Here is a 20657-nt window from a genome sequence, read left to right as displayed (position 1 = left end):
GATCATTGGCATACTTTAAAAGCAGATGTTTACTGTTGGAAGAACCCCATATTGAACTCTAGAGGATTATTAGTTTTAATCTGTCGTTTGATTACGGTGTCGTTGTCATACATGTATGCCCGAGACCATATCTTTCTGCTCATACTGATTTTCGACAAAAGATGAATAAAAAATATAAGGGCGATGGTGTTACCCTATTGACACCTAGGTATACGATATGGTGTCCTGACCTTGTTTACCAAAAAGAAATGGTCACCTGGCATAATTTACAGTCAAGAAGTGTTTTTAAAATTGTCAAGATAATTTCAAATATAATCTTAATGCTACTTTCAATATTGTTAATTAATTTTTCCATGAAAACAACCCTTTACAAACCCGCCTACAGCGTTTTGGGTTTTGGGAAGTACAACGAACAATTGACGCAATATATAGGTTACTTGAAATGATATATATGTTAATTTTAAAACTGTTTATGGGTTAAAAGATCAAAATATGATATGCACTGAACTTGAAAATCACATTTAAAGATACGTTAACAAATGTGTACTTCCAATAAAAATATTTTTAGAGGATGAACTCATGCACATATGTATCAGTCATTACGAAAGATTCATATGACCGTAACTGTTATTCTCAAGCTAAATGCTAAGAAAAGTGATCATCAGTCATTGTTTTCAGTTATATTTGTTTTTAAAATAATTGAATTTTTTTCACAATATTTTTTACATTTTATTTTAAACACCGTATAAATATACAAATATGTCTGTTACGGTCTGTACATCTTTTGTTTTTTGTGGCTTTGGATTGCAGTCTCATATAGTAACATAAACGGTTCCAATGCTTATGCACCAGATGCCCATTTCGACAATAAATGTCTCTTCAGTGGTGCTCGAGGCCGAAACATTTGGAAATCCAAAACATAATAAAAAAAAGTATGAAGAGCTCATCAAAACAAAAAGGACATAAAGATTAGCCAAATCCAGACAAGGAATCAGAGCTTTGCATGAGGTAAATATGTTCCTTAATTTAAAACTATTTCAAAAATTTCAAAACAGCAAATTTAATTCTAAAAATATCCGTATTTTCATGTCAGTACCGAAGTAATGTCTACTGGGCTGGTGATACTCTCGGGACTTATTTGATGCTAAGTCCTAATATTCATTTTCATCTAAACTTTTTTTTAATATTCACTTTGATTTGATGATTTCTAGAGGTACGTCACTGTTCATGAACACAGAATACCTGTTTAATTTCTACAGAAAAACTTAAACGTTTTACAGAATGTATGGTCAGATTGTATACATGATTATAATGAGCCACCATTTTAGGAAATGGTTAACCTATTCCTGATACCTAACATTTTGATTTTCCTTATATATAACACAACATTTTGAAATTCCCTGATATCACAATAGGGAGGGAATAAGCAATTAGAAAATAAAATTTGTATTGAAATAGGATGCATTTTATTACTTCAAATTATTATTAAATTATAATGATTTTGGCATGTTTTAAGTGAGTTCATTTGTTCTAGTACTGAAAATGCATAAACTGTTTTCTATTGGACGTTATCAAATAACAATCAATAAATCCAATAAAATTGAGAATGGAAATGGGGAATATGTCAAAGAGACAACAACCCGACCAAAGAGCAGACAACAACCGAAGGCCACCAATGGGTCTTCAACGCAGCAAGAAAATCCCGCACCCGGAGGTGGTCCTCAGCTGGCCCCTAAAAAAAATTGTGTACTAGTTCAGTGAAAATGGACGTCACACTAAACTCCAAAACATATAAATGAATTAAAATTAAAAAACATACAAGACTAACAAAGGCCAGAGGCTCCTGACTTGGGACAGGCGCAAAAATGCGGCGGGGTTAAACATGTTTTGTGAGATCTCAGCCCTCATGTTTATTATGTTACTGAACGTTGTTTTCTGACCGTATGATCTGTATGCTTGTAATCACACCAGTTTCATGCTCCTTGTAACATTTGCATGAAAAATTTTTAGCATAGATTTGGGTACCTTATAAATAATAATTTATGGAATAGAGAGGACTATTGTTGCTTAAAAAAATAAATTGAAAGGTAAGTATACAATCGCGAAAAACATGAATAAATAATTTATCGATTTGCACAAATTAAAAGAAATTCATCGCATCCATACAAATATCTGTTGAAAAGTATCATAGTTGTACGAGAGGAGAACTTATTCGTATAGATATTATATAATAGTTGTATTAAGTTACAAATATCAGTCTTTAAAATGAGTATGTTGTCTGATTGTAAATAGTTTAATGTTTTAAAATGTGCTTTTAAATGACTTAAAATAACTTTAATTCCACCAGTGTAAACTGTCAGTCCCAAGCTCGGAAAAAGGAGGAGGAAAGTTTTTTTTAAAGGCAAATGATGCTATGTATTTTAAAAACTAGACGCGCAAACGTAGCATTGGCGCAAATGAGTTGAAACGCAAAACGTATATTTCTCGTCGATATGGGAATTTCAGTGCACAGATAAACGTTTTGATTGTTTATTAATGTATAATATACCGTAAACTGCAGTTCATAGCTTGAAATTGGTAATCCGTGGAAATTCGTTTGTGACTTTACGCAAATAATCGTATACAAAATAAGGGATTTCTACAATGATATGCTCATTATGATGCTGATGAAGAAATTTCTATGCATTAGTGCAACTTTTACATGTATGTATATCGTTTTGCATTGAATTAGACTTCCATGACCAAAAGTAATTAATTTGTATCTGACAGAAAATACAATAGATACAAGAGGTATGGAGATGTGGTATGCTTGCCAATATGACAACTATTCATCAAGACCAAAGACCAAAGAACAAAGATGTGAATAGCTCCAGGTCACCATAAAGCCTTCAACAATGAACAAAAGCCAGATATAAAATAGTCAGATATAAAAGGCACTCGTTTGACAAAATGTGAAGCAATCCAGAAGAAAAAAGCAACAGTCAGACGTTGTTTCATCCGTGAAATAAAAACAAACGAATAAGACAACCAACAACAACCATTACAGGTTCCTTGCTTGCGACAGTCACATACAGAATATGTCGACATTTAACAAGGTTGCGAATGCTTAAATCTCCCCTTATGTAGAATAGTGATGCAACATCAACAACAAAAATATGGAAAAATCAGCTGGAAATATTTTTACTCAACCTATCGGTACTCAAGACTAAAACAAATAGCAAAAGAAAAATAAAACACCACGAAGTACTGACAGTTACTGAAAATAAACTCATCATAGATACCAGGCTTAAAATTTTGTACGCCAGATGTGTGTTTGGTCTAGAAAAGACTAATCAGTGACGCTCGCTGCGGAATCAAAAAATATTATAAGGCCAAATAAAGAACAAAGTTGAAGAGCACTGAAAGCTCGGTCTAAGCCTAATTTGAACTAGTAATCAAACCACTTGTTATTAATATTACCACCAGACAAAAATAATATAAACCAAAATACCTCCAACGAATTTAGTACAACGACGTCATTGGAATTAAAAAAAATAGCTTTACTTCCAATATATTTTTGGTTTGGAATAAAATGTCGGCCTTTTCTTTCGTTTTTATTTGTAGCACCTCGAAGTAGCTAAAAAAATTCAAAATTGTAGGTTAGAGTCATCATTTAGCGTCCATAAATTGGCTTTATGTTCAGTAATACTGCATAATGTTGTAAGAATACCATAGAGCAAACGTAAAAATGTAATACTGTGATTTATTTTTTAAATCGCTCTAGTGTGAGATACTGGCTCAACCTATGAGTAACTCATTGCAATAATATCAAGTAAAGTCTCACTTTTTATGTTGTAATGTTATACCACTGTTTCAGGTTAGGGTGAAGGTTGGCGCCTGTTAAAACGTTTAAACCCGCTGCATTTTTATGCACCTGTCCTAAGATTGTTCAGTGGTTGTCGTTTGTTGGTGTGGTTCATAAGTGTTTCTCGTTTCTCGATTTTTTTTATATAGATAAGACCGTTGGTTTTCTTGTTTGAATTGTTTTACACTAGTCTTTTTGGGGCCCTTTATAGCTTTCTGTTCGGTGTGAGCCAAGGCTCCGTGTTGAAGGCCGTACTTTGACCTATAATTGTTTATTTTTTATTACACATTATGACTTGGATGGATAGTTGTCTCATTGGCACCCATACCACATCTTCTTATATATATCTCTAATCTTATATAGCAAAAGAAGGAGTTCTTCACAATGGGCACTATAAAATTATAATACTAAAAAAAATAGTATTATCATAATTACTAACACTGAGTTTCCCAAAAATTATGTGATTCAGAGCGTTATTTCCAGTTTAGTATTTATAGGTATATAAGATATCCTATCAGACAGGTAACACTTCTGTTTTGTGTTAGACACTGAAGAAGTGATATGTGAATGTAAGTACCTTTAATATAGATATAGGTTTAAACACATTACAATACAATGTAAATGACACAGGAAATTGCAAAGTATTCAAATCTCACGATTAATTGTAAAATACACCAATTCTAATAAGTATAAAATGTGATTATAATGATATTAATAAGATATACAAAATACTTGATTACATCTGATATTATTTTCTACAAATGAATTTATTTTAAGAAAGATACAAATTTATCTTTTCCAGTGTGCCTTCTATTATGGAGAGCAATGTGTACCCCGAAAGATGTCTAAATATATGATAACTGGATAAGTCCGCCCTGCAGAACTCCCATCAGTTATCTTTTTTTGTCATTATATTATCATAATTATTATTTTTAATAATAAGATTACAAATTTTAAGCTTTCTTGGAGATTGGAACAATTTAATGAATATATGCCATATAGAGTTATGTTGACAGCGAACACAACTTTAGCTTCTTTGGTAATTGCGATATATGTTATTGGACCGCGTCGGTGGGCTCGTGCTCGCCTCGAATGCGGGGATTTAGATTCGATCCCTGTAAATGTCAAACAAACGACTTGAAAATTGGTATTGATATTGTGTATAGATCCGTAAATTTATATACGATCCGTGTTAAATGATCGATTATTTGAATAAACTTACTCTAAAGGTTATCAATATAGCATGGTAATGACAAATTTGAATATTGTTTTCATCGGTATCAACATTGATAGTGTTATTATAAATCAAAACATTACTTAATAAGCATTTCTATACAGTTATGAACACTTACGGCCCTACATCCTGACGATTCTTATATTTTGGCATTGCGCAAGGTAAGTTTTTCTCCAACCATTTATGACCGAACATACTCACAAATAAGTCCTGTCATACTTTAGAGGAAAACAAAATCAAAATCAAGACCCTACATACTAAATGAAGGTTCGTAATAGCCAATATTGACAACATGAAGCAAAGTTGACATTGGATGAATTTGGCTATTCTTTTAATGTCCCTTTTGTTCATATAGCTCATAACGTTTTTATGTATAAATACATCACTGGTTTTCAAATCTAAGGTAAGAGCGTTCGTGATGAAGGTAAATCAAGAAAAGCCCTTCGGATGAACGAATTTCACAAAGTGTTATTTTCATTTAAACTTATTATTTGATACTCAAAAGGATTGCTTAATTGACTGATTGTTTGATTGTGTTTTAGTGATCAACTGGTGGAAAATACTGATATCTGATTATCATCATATTTTGATTATTTTTTCGGCTATGGTAAAACGATGGCAGGTAAGTAACTAACCCATTATAATACACTATAGTACTCATTCTCCCGATAAGTACCCTTTAGTTAACATTCACGTACCATTGTCATCACTTGGCGCCTTATGTCTCCCATTCACCGACTACTTTGGATATCTTTTCCTCTGGACCAAAGGACCAATAAGAACCGAATTGAATTATTTTACTCTGCTTTAATTCTTTTTTACAAATCATCAATAAAAATTGTTATTTCTAAAATCTAGGAGATACAGGATAAATAAAAAAAAGGAAAGAGAGACAAAATTTGATGAAAAAAAATCTTGAAAAATTAAAAATATTTCAAAACTTTGATAAAATGATACAATTGAAAACCACTTGAATAATATTGGTGCGAATGCTTTCATACAAATGTATTGACAAGATAAGGATAATCTTCACAGCTTATCACTGTAAATACATGACTTTATTTTTGTAAATAGTTTTGTAATGTGTTGTTATAAATATTTTAGTTTTAGTTTGTTCCAACTAGTTGACCTACTTTTTTTTTTTTATCTTATTAAGACAATTGAACTTAAAAAGAATCAAATTTTAAGTTAAATGTCAGATCTACTACCAGATATTGGTAAATTTACACAGATACTTTATGGTATTCAGGTAATCAAAGATCAAAGATCAAATGCAGAAAACTACTTTTTGCCTTTATATAAAGGACGCCGGATTGACTTGGTCATACAAATATGCTCACCTGGCCTTCTTCCTACCAGGCAGTAAAATTCACACTAATTGGCTGTTTCTAATTCATATCAATTGTGAAATATAATGACAAAATTCTGAAATTTCAGTACAAGACTTTTTAAATGCCCCAGAACATAATAAGATTGAATATGGTGTTTAATAGGATTCAACTTCTATAGATTTCTTTTGGTTATTTCTATCTATATGCTGCTGAGTCTTTCCCAAATATCCTTTTATTCATAGTTTGAGACCGTCACTATTTTTTTACGTTTTGTTTGGCGCAAAAATCATTTACATTGAGGCAGAGACTCCCTTTACAAAGACGAAAGATGAATTTCTCAAATGGGTCCTTACTTTGAACAGCATAAAAGCAATTCATAGCTTGACATAGACAATTGTCTATTATTAAATTCGAAGACTGTGTATTAGCCTTTTGGTGCCGTATGTGTGTGTCAGTGGTACACGGTGCCTTTGACGTATATTACACAGTCAGTTTCTTTAGTAAGATTCATATAGCTATATTCTATTTCAGAGTGCTGCAGCGAATATGAAAATTATACACTACAAGATGTCTGTAGAGATCACCAGACAGAGGACGTTCGATTTTACTGCGAAGATTGCAAAGTATTTATATGCGATGACTGCATAATCGGGGATCGAAAACACAGCAAGTGTAGCAAGACAAAACTAAAAACATATGGTGATAAACAACTTCATGCATTACGAGAGAAAACAATTACGGTAAAGGATACCAAACTTCCAAAAATCAAAACAGCTTTGAAACTTGCAAAAGATGTTCAACAGTGTTATAATGAGTCAGTTAAAGAACAAATGGATTTAATTCGCTCTAGAAGAGAAATTATAAGAAAACATTTTGATATTATAGAAGACGAATTAACGAATATCTTAAAAAAATATGAAATCGAGGCAAACAAGATTTTCGACGGATTCATACGTTTGAATACTGATCGTCAAACCTTTATTGAACACATTATAAAATGTGTTCAACAGGGAGAAGTTGACTTAACATCTGATTCTGTTGCAGCATACCACTCCCAGCTTACTGAAATAATTCAATACAACTGTTCATCAGAAATTGTTCCTAAATTTGAACCACTAAATTTTGCAATCAGTGAGAGATATTCAACCACTAAGTACTATCGTAGACTTTTTGGTCACTTTGAAAACTACAGACTGGACGGCCACCAAGACAAAGGAATGTTGGATGTGGGGAGTGAAAAAACGGACAGAAACGGCAACTTAGTAGACATTTCTAGTTGCATACAGAGCACTGATGAAGATGAAAAGGCTAGCGACTTTGATGAACACTCGACAGAGCCCACAAACAACAATTCAAAATTCAATCATGTAATAGTAAAAAGAGTTCTTTGCGAAAAAGACATTTCTTACATCATTCCGAAAGGCAACCAATTTCACGCGTGGTTAATAGGAAAAGACATTTGTGAAATAAATCTTAGTACGTCGGAACCAATTTTAACACAACTTATTTCATCAGTAGAAGAACAGCCCGTCACAGCTGCTAGAAGTAAAGCACATTACTTGTTGGTAGGTTTAAAGAACAAAGGGTCTTTGAAAAAGCTCCAAGTTAACAATGGTACAATTAATCGTAGAAGGAAATTTTACAAACTAGTAACTCACAGCAAAATCAAACCTAAGTACATGATAACAATTTGCACGCCTGCATTGTCCTCAAATGCAGATATCATAGCATGTATGGTCTTCTGTCCAAAACCAGAGAGTTCCGAGATTACCACAGAAAACCATACAATCATACGTTGGACATCGTCAGAAAAAATTACCAAAGAAATCTGTATTCCATACTTTAAAGTTGCAATAGCAAATCCTGTGTCTATCGCTGAAAGTTCATCTGGTGATATTTGTATTACTTGTTCTCCAGAACAAAAATCGTCGTGGGTAGTACTGCTTGATAAAAATGGGGCACCTAAGATGAGATACCCTTCAAATGAATCGAAGCAAGAGGCCGTATCGCACTCTTTCATTGGGGCTGCATTTCTTAGTGATGGTAATATTACAGTTATGGATCGAGTTAGATTTCGTCAGCATCTGATAAATAACCGAGGAGAACTTTTGAACATAATTCGACACAAGCAAAAACCATGTAGCTTTGCTGTTGATTACTTTGATAATATTTGGATAGGATTTGATGACAGAACAGTTCAAGTGATCAAATATGACGTCAGTCTGTACGAGGATAATCAATTACTAACAAAACTATGACAAAGCTTACAGTTGTAGCTTATTTTGTAGTTAAAATTGCTTTTTTGGCACATTTAATCAGTTAAGATGTTATCACCTAAGATCTCCCCAGATTTGGCGGGGTTCGTGTTGTTTGGTCTTTAGTTTTCTATGTTGTGTTTTGTAGATTGTTGTTTGTCTTTTGGTCGTTTTTCATTTTTTGCAAAGGCGTTGTGATTTGTCTTCCACTTGGTTTGAATATTCGTTTGGTATCTTTCGCCTCGCGTTGTCAACATCTTTCCGAAAACGGAGATTTTTGTTATTAGTTAGAAAAATGATTTTGATGGCGTTAAATATTCTAAATTCTGGATGAAATTACCGTAATGTGGTATAACTTTAATTTGTCAAATTCAATAAAATCAATGAATAATCCGATAAAATCATGTGTTAAATATGAATTAAATGTTTCTTAGTTTTTTATTTGTGATATTGGGAGTCTTTATCACCTTATATATACATGTCTATATAGATAGACTATGTATGCCAATGACATTGCAATAGAATTAATAAAACAAGGTTGGCAATGATGCGATCATTTTATGTATTGTGACGAGTCTGTAATTTAAAGCGAAAATATAAATGATCTTAAAAAAATGATAGAAGATGTATACATGTGTTAAGTAGAGTATGTTTTGCATATCAATATGTTTGAAACTAAGATTGATTGTATTTAGAAATCATAGATGCATTATCAAACAGAAGAGAAGTGTTTTATTATTGGAAAGTGTATTGAGTTATGTGATGAATTCATATATATCTTTGAATATTGTTGAATTAAAATGGTATTCTTACTGATACTAAGAAAATGTTATTAATTCAAGAAAAATGAAAGCTGTATTTTGTTTATTAAGTAAAATTCATGACAAATTCTATAATACAGAGACACTTTTTTTTCTACATTTGATATGTTTCAAGTATATTGAAATATGGTAGTAATTTGTGGGAATAGCAGATCTTTAGGACAGTAAAAACCAATTTACACTTTTAAAGGGAATTTTGAAAGTCAAAAAGAGTACAAATCATATGGTACTCTTAGTTCAAGTGATCATACATCATAGTAAAGGTGTATTTTGAACTTGGGAGAGGCCTAGGCTGTATTTACAAATATTGTAAAATAATGACATATTGGTGTAAATTGTTAAAAAAACTACAATTGTATTCTGAAGAATGTATATTAGAAGCTTGTTATGTTAAAATCAAAGATTAATTGAATTGGTCATGTAAAATAAGAGAAGTATTGAGTAATTGTGGCTTAATGCATGTATTGTTGACACACAAAGTTATAAATGAAGATGTTGTATCTATAGATTCAAACAGCGCGTTATGGATATGTTTATATCTTAAGCAATGCCATTTGTTTGGAGTCTTCTAGATGTCAGTTTTACAAATACATGTTTGATAGTCATGGTGCAGTTTTATCTCAGATGACATGTAATTTAGATATATATCAGCACGCGTCGTTTACATACTTAATCACTGAAACTGGAAGTGTTATTTTTTTAAAAATAAACAGGAACACTTCAATATGTTATATGTGTGACTATAATTCTGTAGAAGATGAATACCATTCTATTTTGGAATGTATGAATGTATATACGTTTGAAGAGTATAAAACCTTCTTACTGGGGAAATCCATCAGTACATATACTTATACGATTATTTTGTTTTGTAAAAGAATTTAATGATATTTGAAAGTACATATATATAACTGAAAGAATTTGCAACTCTAAATGTATACACCATGCCTAAAAATTGAATGACACGGGTTATGTTCTTCTCATATATTTTATGACGGTATAATACTAAACCCCTAACAGGAGGGATTGTGCCTGATATTCATATGATGAAGACATAATCTTTCAATAAGTTTAATTGAGGTCTGGAGCTGGCATGTCAGTAACTGCTAGTAGTCTGTTGTTATTTATGTATTATTGTCATTTTGTTTATTTTCTTTTGTTTCCTATTCTGACATCGGACTCGGACTTCTCTTACTGAGTTTTACTGTGCGTACTGTTGTGCGTTTGTTTTTTCTACATTGGCTAGAGGTATAGGGGAGGGTTGAGATCTCAAAAAACATGTTTAACCCCGCCGCATTTTTGCGCCTGTCCCAAGTCAGGAGCCTCTGGCCTTTGTTAGTCTTGTATCATTTTTAATTTTAGTTTCCTGTGTATAATTTGGAGTTTAGTATGACGTCCACTATCACTGAACTAGTATACTTATTTGTTTAGGGGCCAGCTGAAGGACGCCTCCGGGTGCGGGAGTTTCTCGCTGGCTGCATTGAAGACCCATTGGTGGCCTTCGGCTGTTGTCTGCTCTATGGTCGGGTTGTTGTCTCTTTGACACATTCCCCATTTCCATTCTCAATTTTATTAAATTGTATTGATCAAAATCTTGCTCCAAGCTTTTACTTTATTAGTTTTAGTTTTAATACCATTCTCCGAAATTGTATAAATTGTATTAATAAATTACTAAATTGTTGTATGTTTATCATGAGGTATAATTCATAGTAATCATTGAGGGTATATATCTACCTTAGATTACAAAATTCTTTTATTGATAACAACGGGAAGAACGATGACGCATTTCACTCTGCGTGAAATATATTTTGTTCAAATGAACAAAGTAAAAGGTGTAATATCCTCTTATCAGTACGTCATAGAAAAGGGTTTTCCTGGAACTTCAAAAAATACTGCAAAATACAAGATAAACTCAGATAAAAGGAATAGATAAAATTAAATTGACAAATTGAATTTTTTATTGATTAACATCCAGATCGATGCAAATATTTCATGAATGTACAGGACGATCGAAAAAATAAACTATGGTCGGGTTGTTGTCTCTTTGGCACATTCCCCGTTTCCATTCTCATAAAATAAGAAGACACTGAACAGTGTTAGTTTGTGTATCATTGAATAACATCAATCAAAGTCATTATTAAGGATATGTCGAGGGAAATACCATACGTTATGTTTCAGTGGTCTCAAGAATGCCTGCTTCAACAGAAAACAAGTTTCGCCCTAACCAACAATTATTTGTTTGTACCAATTATCTGGTTGTCTGCATACTGATATTGTAAAATATCAGCTGCAAGTCACAATGTGAAGCTTTTTGTCGAGTGAACACAAGTTCGGGTCAAACTTATCAACGTCGGTTCTGATTCATTATGACGTCGATGATATATCCGGGTCAAAGTTATTAATGCCGGGTCAACGTATTTGACGTCACAAAGCCGTGATCGATATGCAATTTTATAATAAGAACTGAGCAGAGTGATACAGGAAGTGGGACGACCGATGAAATAGAGAATATCAACATATGAATTTTTCAATATCACACCTGTATCAACCCGAGACACCAATATAATCCCAAGAGGGTTGATACGGTGTGTGATATTGAAAAAAAAAACCGTATCATATACACTTTATTATACATTTGAACCTCAAGTAGACATTGTTCACGTGACATGACGTAATACAAATTAAGTATTCTAATATGACGTGCTTCTTTCGCTTTGTAAACAACACCGTGACAAAATTCTCAATATATCTATACTTAGCGCAGACTCAGACGTAATACAAATTAGGTATTTGATAAACCTTTGCAACCGTGACTGATATTGATGACGTGACGTCATACAGATAAGGTTGTGATAACGCCTTTGCAACCGTGACTGATATCGATATCATCACGGATGCCTAATACAGCACGATTGCTATTGATTGTATTACACTTACAATTTATCTTTATTTACTACTAAGTATATAATAAACTCATTTACCGTCTAAAAAATACGGTTTAATGTTTCTAGTAATAACGATCGTCTCTCAATTTGACTTTCAAATTGGTGTTCTGAATTTCAAAACTGTGTTTTTCTTTGCTTTGAGCCCACTAACTTCGACGAGACTGGCAAAAAAGTACTGTAAGACTGCCCCGTTGTGTTTCAACTATGTGTATAGCAAGTTCAGCAAAAACAATAAGGTCGATTTCACCCTCAGATAGTTCTTGCTCATCTTTTTTTTTATTTTGTTTAATTCAGCCCTTTCTTAGTCAGGCATCTCGCTTGATATTTCAGTTATTGTGCAACATTTCCTGCACTCAATTATACCAACAGATTTTCATCTTGCAATGTTTGTGGTCACTGATGAGTTTAGAGTTCAATTGCATGGCCATGGCTTCCCTCAATTCTGAACGAGATGCTTGTCTTTCGACAATGAAACCTTCTAAAAATTCTACGTCTTTGTCTGATACCACAATAGGAGTCTCCTGGTAAAATTAGGACAACACACCTTGGTCAGAGGTAGACTCTTCAGTGGATCATCGTCTCTTTCTTACCCTCTCAAGTTTAGTGTTATTGAACATCAACCTACAAGATTCGTGATTGCTCCATTTTTTGTCAAAGTGCTTACGATTCCATTCCCAAAGGCATTGGCATTTCATACCTTTTCTGGAACACTGGAATATTGTTGAAAAGAATCCTATATCCCGACTTTGACAAATATATCGGTTTTAGCGTTGTTTTCAGCGCTTCATTTTTGTCATCCTGACATAAAAATCACTTCAACCAATCAGTCCTCTGTTTTTCATCAGAAGAAACTGACAAACGAATCCTTTTCGACATTTCAAAAGTAAACAATTGAAATAACTTCCAATACATGAAAATGCTATTTAAAAAAACAACAACACAAAACCAATTGAATTTAACAAAACGAATTGACAATAATTTTCCCTAAAAAATACAAAAAACTGGAATCAATTATTGAAATATTGCAATTATTACCACTTATTTAAACTGTAAGGGTTGAAACTTCACTTAAAGAACGATATCGAGTTACAGAACAGTAAATTGCACCAGTGTTTCTTGGTTATTTTATGACATGTTTATTAGACCTTACTTTTAATTTGAAGTATTTAAATCATATTTAGGCCGATAACAAATTATCAATTAATACAAATTGTGATTCTGAATGGAAGGGAAGGCCTGGATAATGGGGGGGGGGGGGGGGGGATATTTCATATGATTTGTTGAAAAGTGACACCCCTATTCAGACCGGCCGTGGCTGCGTATTTTTACATCCCGAAGCACGAAACCTGGGACTATTATACTAACGTCAATATATTATGTCCCAGATCAAACGGACGCCCCTTTTTAGGGTTTTTTTGGTGCGGTTGGAATGGGAAAGTCCAAATGACCATATTTCTTAAAATACAGTCAACTTTTGATGTCCGATGACATGATATTGATAGAACAAGACGAATCTATTTGTGAGTAAGCTGTCATATTACTATGTGGCGGCCATCTTGAAAATAGCTGAAATCACAGTGGCCAATGGTGGTTTTAGAATCCGTTATATATGAAGTTTTTATGACTGTGTAAAATTTCATTCTTGTAGATTTTAATTAACTATTTTGCTATTATTTTCATGTTTGCCGCTCCACTCAAACAGAAAGTATCTAAAGGAACATTACAAAGATCAATACAGTAACTACAGTTTTCTGTTACTTGCCCGTATAATTATTTATTGGCAATCGACAGTGCCGGGGTTGCGAACATAACACATAACGACTTTGTATTTTGCAAAAAAATGATTCTCTATGTTGATATTGTGTGTTAAAATATTTTGGCATCTTCATATTTAAAAAAAAATCATTAATGTTATTAACATAGCTGATAGCTTCATGGCAAAAATAGAATCACCTTGCAAATCATATTTATAAGTCATCCTGAGTAAATGTGATTCTAACTACATAATATGTAGGATCGCCATCTGAGAGTAGTCGCCGTATGGAACATCATATAATAAAGGTATTATCTGATTTCAAAAACAGCTCCGGATCTATTACTTGGTCACTCGATTTAACTATGGAACAATACAAAAGCTCTGTTGGCGTCCGGCAACACTTCCTGGTATGGGCTTTGCTCATTGTTGAAGGCCGTACGGTGATCTATAGTTGTTAATTTCTGTGTCATTTGGTCTCTTGTGGAGAGTTGTCTCATTGGCAATCATACTATTCTTTTTTATATTAAATAATATATAGTATGTGTTCTGGTTAAATTTTTTCAGAAAATATGGTTATAAGGTAGGGATATTTTTTATTTTGATATTTTTATAGACCATATATATTGAAAAAATGTCGAAAAAAGGTTTAGAGTAGGACTCCAACTTAGTAAGATAGAGTATTCAGAACCACACTTATTGTTCAATTTTGGTCCGACTTTCTTATTACCAAAGCGTCATAGTTTGTGATGCTCGATCTTGATTGCAAATATTTTTAATAGTCTAGCTTTTTCGTCAAAAGAACATTTTGTATCTAACTTTTTTACCGATGTGCATGTTATTGGGGTATTTTTAGATATTTCCCTATGTTGCTCGCAAAAGAAGTATAATTCATTCTTTGTGCTTAATTGTGTATTTTGGACTAACGTTTTTTTTTATGTTTTGTAAATGACAAAAATAAAACATTTGTTATACGATATTCCATGATCTGGTTCAGTTTATAAAAGTGATGTTCGTCGGACAAAGTGGCATAACTCCGACCTAAATAGGTAAAAAAAAAAGTTTTACATATATTAAATTAATCATAATTTCGACAATTCAAAATTTTACTATAGGAAATGAATCATCAAAGTAAAATTTTAATCTGAGAAAAAACACAATTCAATATAATACTACTATATAATTTTGTTCCTTTTTACAGATACTAAATTGAAAAAAAAAATGAAACAAAAATAAAAAGTGGGTAATAATCAAGACAATAATACGGTTTTCAATAGTCATTTTGTACATTGGATGCATATAGCTGTTTATTAACATCGTTAGGTTCTTGTAAAAAAATATAATTGATTATTTAGTTGGAACGCAAATGGTTTCTGTTTAATTTATTAATAACTTATTCATACTTGTGATCAGTCAGAGCTTGACATAGTCACGTGTCTGTCTTTTATGATCTATTTTCTAGATGTCTTTTGGTTATTTTTGCCATTAGTTTGCTGTCTCATTGGTGTGCATTCCACGCCGTTCTCCTAAATATTGTATATTTCAATTCTACTGTATGATATCGCTAATTTATTTATTGTTTGTCTTGCTTGCAAATGTATAATTATGTAATTGTTAATTTATAATTGTTATCCTCTTGTAGCACCATACGTGTGCCTAAGTTGTAATAAATTGTCTTGTCTTGTCTTGTCCTATTATTCATATACAAAGTAAGTATGCCATATCAGATCTTTGATAGCCTTTTTTCAAATTTATATACAAATCTTTGACTAGGGCGGTTTAGCGCTTGGCATAATTTACAGACTCCCTATCTATTTTTGAAGACCGTATGTTGACTTTATATATATAAAAATGAGAAGATGTGTCATGGTTGCCAATGAGACAATTATCCACAAGGGTCCAAATGACGTGTATGTAAGCAACTATAGGGCACCGTAAGGCCTTCAACAATGAACAAACACCATTGCGTACATTTATAGTCGACTATAAAATTCCCCGACAAAATATGGAACAATATAAACAAGAAAGCCAAAGGCCCGATAACAATAAACGAAACACAAATATGACTGACAGCAACAAATGACAAATATTGAATTATAGGCTCCTGGCTTGGGACAGACGCATAAAGAACGTGTCGATGTTAAACATGTTTGTGAACGCTAAACCCTCCCCTAACCTGTGACGATTTTAACAGCCCCCAATAAGACAAAAGCTGTAAAAATTAGTTGCAAATGACTTGACCGATTAGCACTAAACACGAAAACGACGAACATAACGTCAAAAGACACAAAGTATCAATCTTAGAGCACTCACAATCACTGAAAACCAGATTAAAACCAATGTTCACAAAGTACCAATCTTAGAGCACTCACAGTCACTGAAAACCAGATTAAAACCAATGTCAACCAATAAATAAATCATGTGAACCATTCATTTCATATTTCTCTTGTTTTTTGGGGGGCTATTTTCACCATCAGCAGTTGTTGTCTGTCGTCATCCGTCCTTGTTGTTCGTCGATCATTAACGTTTAAAATATCTCCCGTGAAACTACAGGGGCAATTGGTTAAACTTTACCTCATCATCCTTTTGGTACCTAGCTCAAAAACATGAGTTAAGCTATTTCAGTTGATATTTTATAGTGTGTCTTTCTATGTTGTGATGTTACACTATTGTTTCAGAAAAAGGGTGAAGGTTTGGTACCATTAAAACGTTTAAACCCGCTGCATTTGTTTGCACCTGTCCTAAGTCAGGAATCTGATGTTCAGTAGTTGTCGTTTGTTGATGTGGTTCATAAGTGTTTCTCGTTTCTCGATTTTTATATAGATTAGACCGTTGGTTTTTCCTGTTTGAATGGTTTTACACTAGTAATTTTTGGGGCCCTTTATAGCTTACTGTTCGGTGTGAGCCAAGGCTCCGTGTTGAAGACCGTACTGTGACCTATAATGGTTTACTTTTATAAATTTTGACTTGGATGGAGCGTTGTCTCATTGACACTCATACCACATCTTCTTATATCTACCAACGATCTCGCCTATACCAACCAACACTGTCACAATGGTTAATAATGAAATATAGCGGTAAATGCAACTTGTGATCGTCTTATATCTTTCAAACCATTTAAGTTAGAGAAAATCAGAGAGGGACAAAAAAGTGTTAAACGATACTCGTATTGTAAGACGAATCCTCTTAGTAGTTTTCGCTCTCAAATTATAATTCCCCCCATAAAAAAATCCCGTTTCGGCTTTTTTTCTTCAAAACTGTTCTATATAAAGAGAACTATTAAAAGGCCATTTCAAAAAGTATTGAGCTTCATACTCAGGGGCGGATTTAGGGGGTTGCCTAGGGTGCCCGGGCCACCCCTTATCAAGCTTTATTTATGGTTAATCCAGACTTTTTACAATATTTGTCATTTGTTATTAAAAATAAACAAAAATAAACACATTTGCAGGCCACCTAGAGCAAAAGTGGGACTAGGAAATTATTTTTGTTTCAAATACAAAGTTCAATGACTGTTGCCAATCATATAAAACATTTTTATCATGTTTTTGTAATATGTTGCTATGGCAACGGGAAAATGTAAAGGAATTTGAATTTGAAATATTAAAGAATAAGACATACTTTGTATCTCATATATATACAGAAATCCGGACTAACAGTGATATGATGTATATTGTATTCTTAATATTAAAGTTCTATATGGTTAATTAAAAACATTAAATTGGGTAAGCGTTCAAGGTATTTTCTTTTTTGCTAATGGTTTCAAAAGTGGGCACTTTCTTTTTTTGTAATTTTTCTTAAGGCTGCCTGAAATGGTCCGTGGACTGAAATGATCTGATATAATCCAGATGCTTATCTGCTAACACTAATATACTAATATTTATCAATTACGGACTTTTGACGAGGACAATACGTTATATATTGACCTGTCCAGATAGTTGACCGAGGACCAAGTCCGAGGTTCAATATAATCTAACAGGTCCATATATAACGTATTAACTGTGTGAAAGTCTTATCGTGATATATAAAAAGCGTATTATGGAAATAGACTTCAATGTTCTGTGTACTTTACATTGTATTTTACAAGATTTTCAATATTGACCGTCAATATATATATACTAGTATTCTAAATAGGTTTAAATGATTTTTATTATTTTTCGAAATATTCATTTCATTCATTCCAACCTTTCACATAAACAATTGAGATTTTTTTAAAATGTTTAACAGAGGATAACGTTAAAGAGGTCACTCTAATCCTCTAATAAGCAAAGTATCCACTGCATACTATTAAAAAATGACACAAACGTCAGATATTTGCCTGATTTTAACTATGGTAAAGCATCTTTAATAAAACATCTGTTGACTCAATCAGTCAAATTTAGATGGCATTTTGCTGGATGTTGCTGAACCAGTTTTGTTGTAAAAATTTATAAGAAAAGGAAATTTTCACCTTTTAGTATTCAAAATAATCACATTACTGAAAGCATCAATAAGATTTTGAAGTCATTCAAGTCAGCACTAATTTACATATATGGAACATTACAGAAGAAGATGCATTATGGCCCTGCAATTTCAAGTGACTAATCACATGATTTACACTTTTAAAGAAATACTTTTAGAAACTTCTACACATTTGTCAAACTTTGTTGACACAGTTGGCTATCAAAAGGGATATTTGTGTACGTGCAGTCTCTTTTGTCTTTTCCTTAATTTTTTTTTTGTGTTTCGTGCCAATCAGACAAGTCAGGCCTTTTTCAACTGAATTTTGCAATGTTACTTATGTTGTGCATTTACACTATTGTTCAAGTCTAGTAGGGTTGAGCGCTTGTAAAATTTTTAAAAGGCCAGGACAGCGTTGGCCATCATTTGTTGTCTGTGATAGATCAGGTTGACAAGCTGTCTATATAAAGTAATGAGGCAATTTCACAAAGACATCACCAAATCACCCAAATGTAATGCACAAAAAGACAACCAGAGCTTACCACATGGTCTTCAACTGCGCAGGAACTACCCACCAACAGGCAATCAGCTCTAGATGGCCCCAAACACAATAAGAGCAATCAAATCCACGGGCACAGCAAATATCAAAAGATCTAATTAAAACTAAAAGGTTAAACAAGACACATCAACGATAAACACATAATTTTACTCTAAAATAAATATGATCTAAGGCACTGATCATTTTCTTTCATTGGGGGACCTGGGAGGAAACATTGGACCTTCTCATATTTTTTTCAAGTCCCCACCTTGAGGAACGAAAATAAGTTCAAGACCCCCAACTTCCAAAGACATGAAAATTTCACTCCCAACATTCCTCAATACTTTTAACAGAAATACATGTATATAATTTCTATTTATCTTATTATTGATAAATAAAATTTTGCATCAGTAGTAGATATAGAGCTTCAAGTGGTGACAATGTTTGTGACTTCAGGGAACTTTATTTGGACAAGCCTGTTATGGTCTCATTGACATTATCACACCTTCATTCAATTTCAGCACACGTTTCATATCCTTTATTAAAGTTAGTAAATTAACTTCAGATAAAAATACTGTCCTGGTCATCTTCATGATTTAATCCACTTAAAAGAAAAGTTTTACTGTTTTAGATACCAGAACACAGCACCTTCAACATGTGCGAACAGCTGCATATGGCCTACAATCTTTAAGGTATGCGGGTACTAAACTGAGGAATAAGCTGCCAGATGAGCTGCGTAGGGAATCATCTTTGAATCAATTCAAGGGCCTTGATAAATTCTTGGTATGTCAGCTCATGCCAATGCTTCGCTGCAAAACAAGTTATATATGTTCATTGTTTTTAGTTTAATGCTTCGTTTTCAGCATGGCAAATTTTTTTGTTAACTTATAGTGCTTCTGCTATATGATGCTTATTTTAGTTTCTTAACTAGTCTCTATGTGTTTTTTTATGTTGCAAACCATTTTACCTTTGCTTTTGTGTTTTTACACCATAAGTGCGTGCTTCAATATATGTGTTTAAGATGCTTGGTAGAACTTTTGTGCTGCATTATCTAATAGAAAAGAAAGGATATTTCTTTTTAAAAATGACTGGTATGTTTGCATTATATGAACTCTTGCTTTCTATGTTTAACTGTATGTGTGCATGACTTGATATGCATGTTTTGTTTGTTGTGCTTTTGTTTTGTCGGTTTTAAAAGCTCTTCAGAGCTTATGTTTGTAATTGTATTTGTAAAGCTTGATGTCTTATGTCTCATTTTTGTGATTACGACTAAAAAATGCCAAAATAAACAAATCTGCATTTTCAGTAGTACTCACTTATGCTGTTGCAACCTCAAAGAATGCATATGAATCTGTCACAATGGGATTTGAGTGAAGTTTCGAAGACGTTTTAAAAATGACTGGTGTGAAATATATTCAAAAGGAATTGGCGCAACTAAATTGTTATTTTGAAAAGTTGTATTAAACAAATTCAAAGGGAGTTGGCTTTACCTCTTTTCCATC

The 20657-nt window shown here is 32.9% G+C and overlaps 1 protein-coding gene and 1 long non-coding RNA gene across 2 annotated transcripts in view; one reads left to right on the top strand and one right to left on the bottom strand.

Annotated features, from left to right (window-relative positions):
- LOC127701394 (uncharacterized) overlaps positions 1-20657 on the bottom strand; it is a 203940-nt gene that overhangs the window by 130798 nt on the left and 52485 nt on the right. The gene's annotated exons all lie outside the window — the stretch shown is intronic.
- Positions 4184-11156, top strand: LOC127701292 (uncharacterized). Its single transcript, XM_052205161.1, has 3 exons — positions 4184-4413; positions 5621-5700; positions 6941-11156. Exons 2-3 carry the CDS (start codon positions 5694-5696, stop codon positions 8665-8667), a joined length of 1734 nt encoding a protein of 577 aa, XP_052061121.1. The 5' UTR covers positions 4184-4413; positions 5621-5693; the 3' UTR covers positions 8668-11156.

The sequence above is a fragment of the Mytilus californianus genome, unplaced genomic scaffold (genome assembly GCF_021869535.1).
Source record: "Mytilus californianus isolate M0D057914Y unplaced genomic scaffold, xbMytCali1.0.p SCAF_5, whole genome shotgun sequence".
NCBI classification, from domain to species: domain Eukaryota; kingdom Metazoa; phylum Mollusca; class Bivalvia; order Mytilida; family Mytilidae; genus Mytilus; species Mytilus californianus.
The sequence above is the reverse complement of the archived record's forward strand: the minus strand, read 5'-3'. Positions and strand labels throughout refer to the sequence as shown.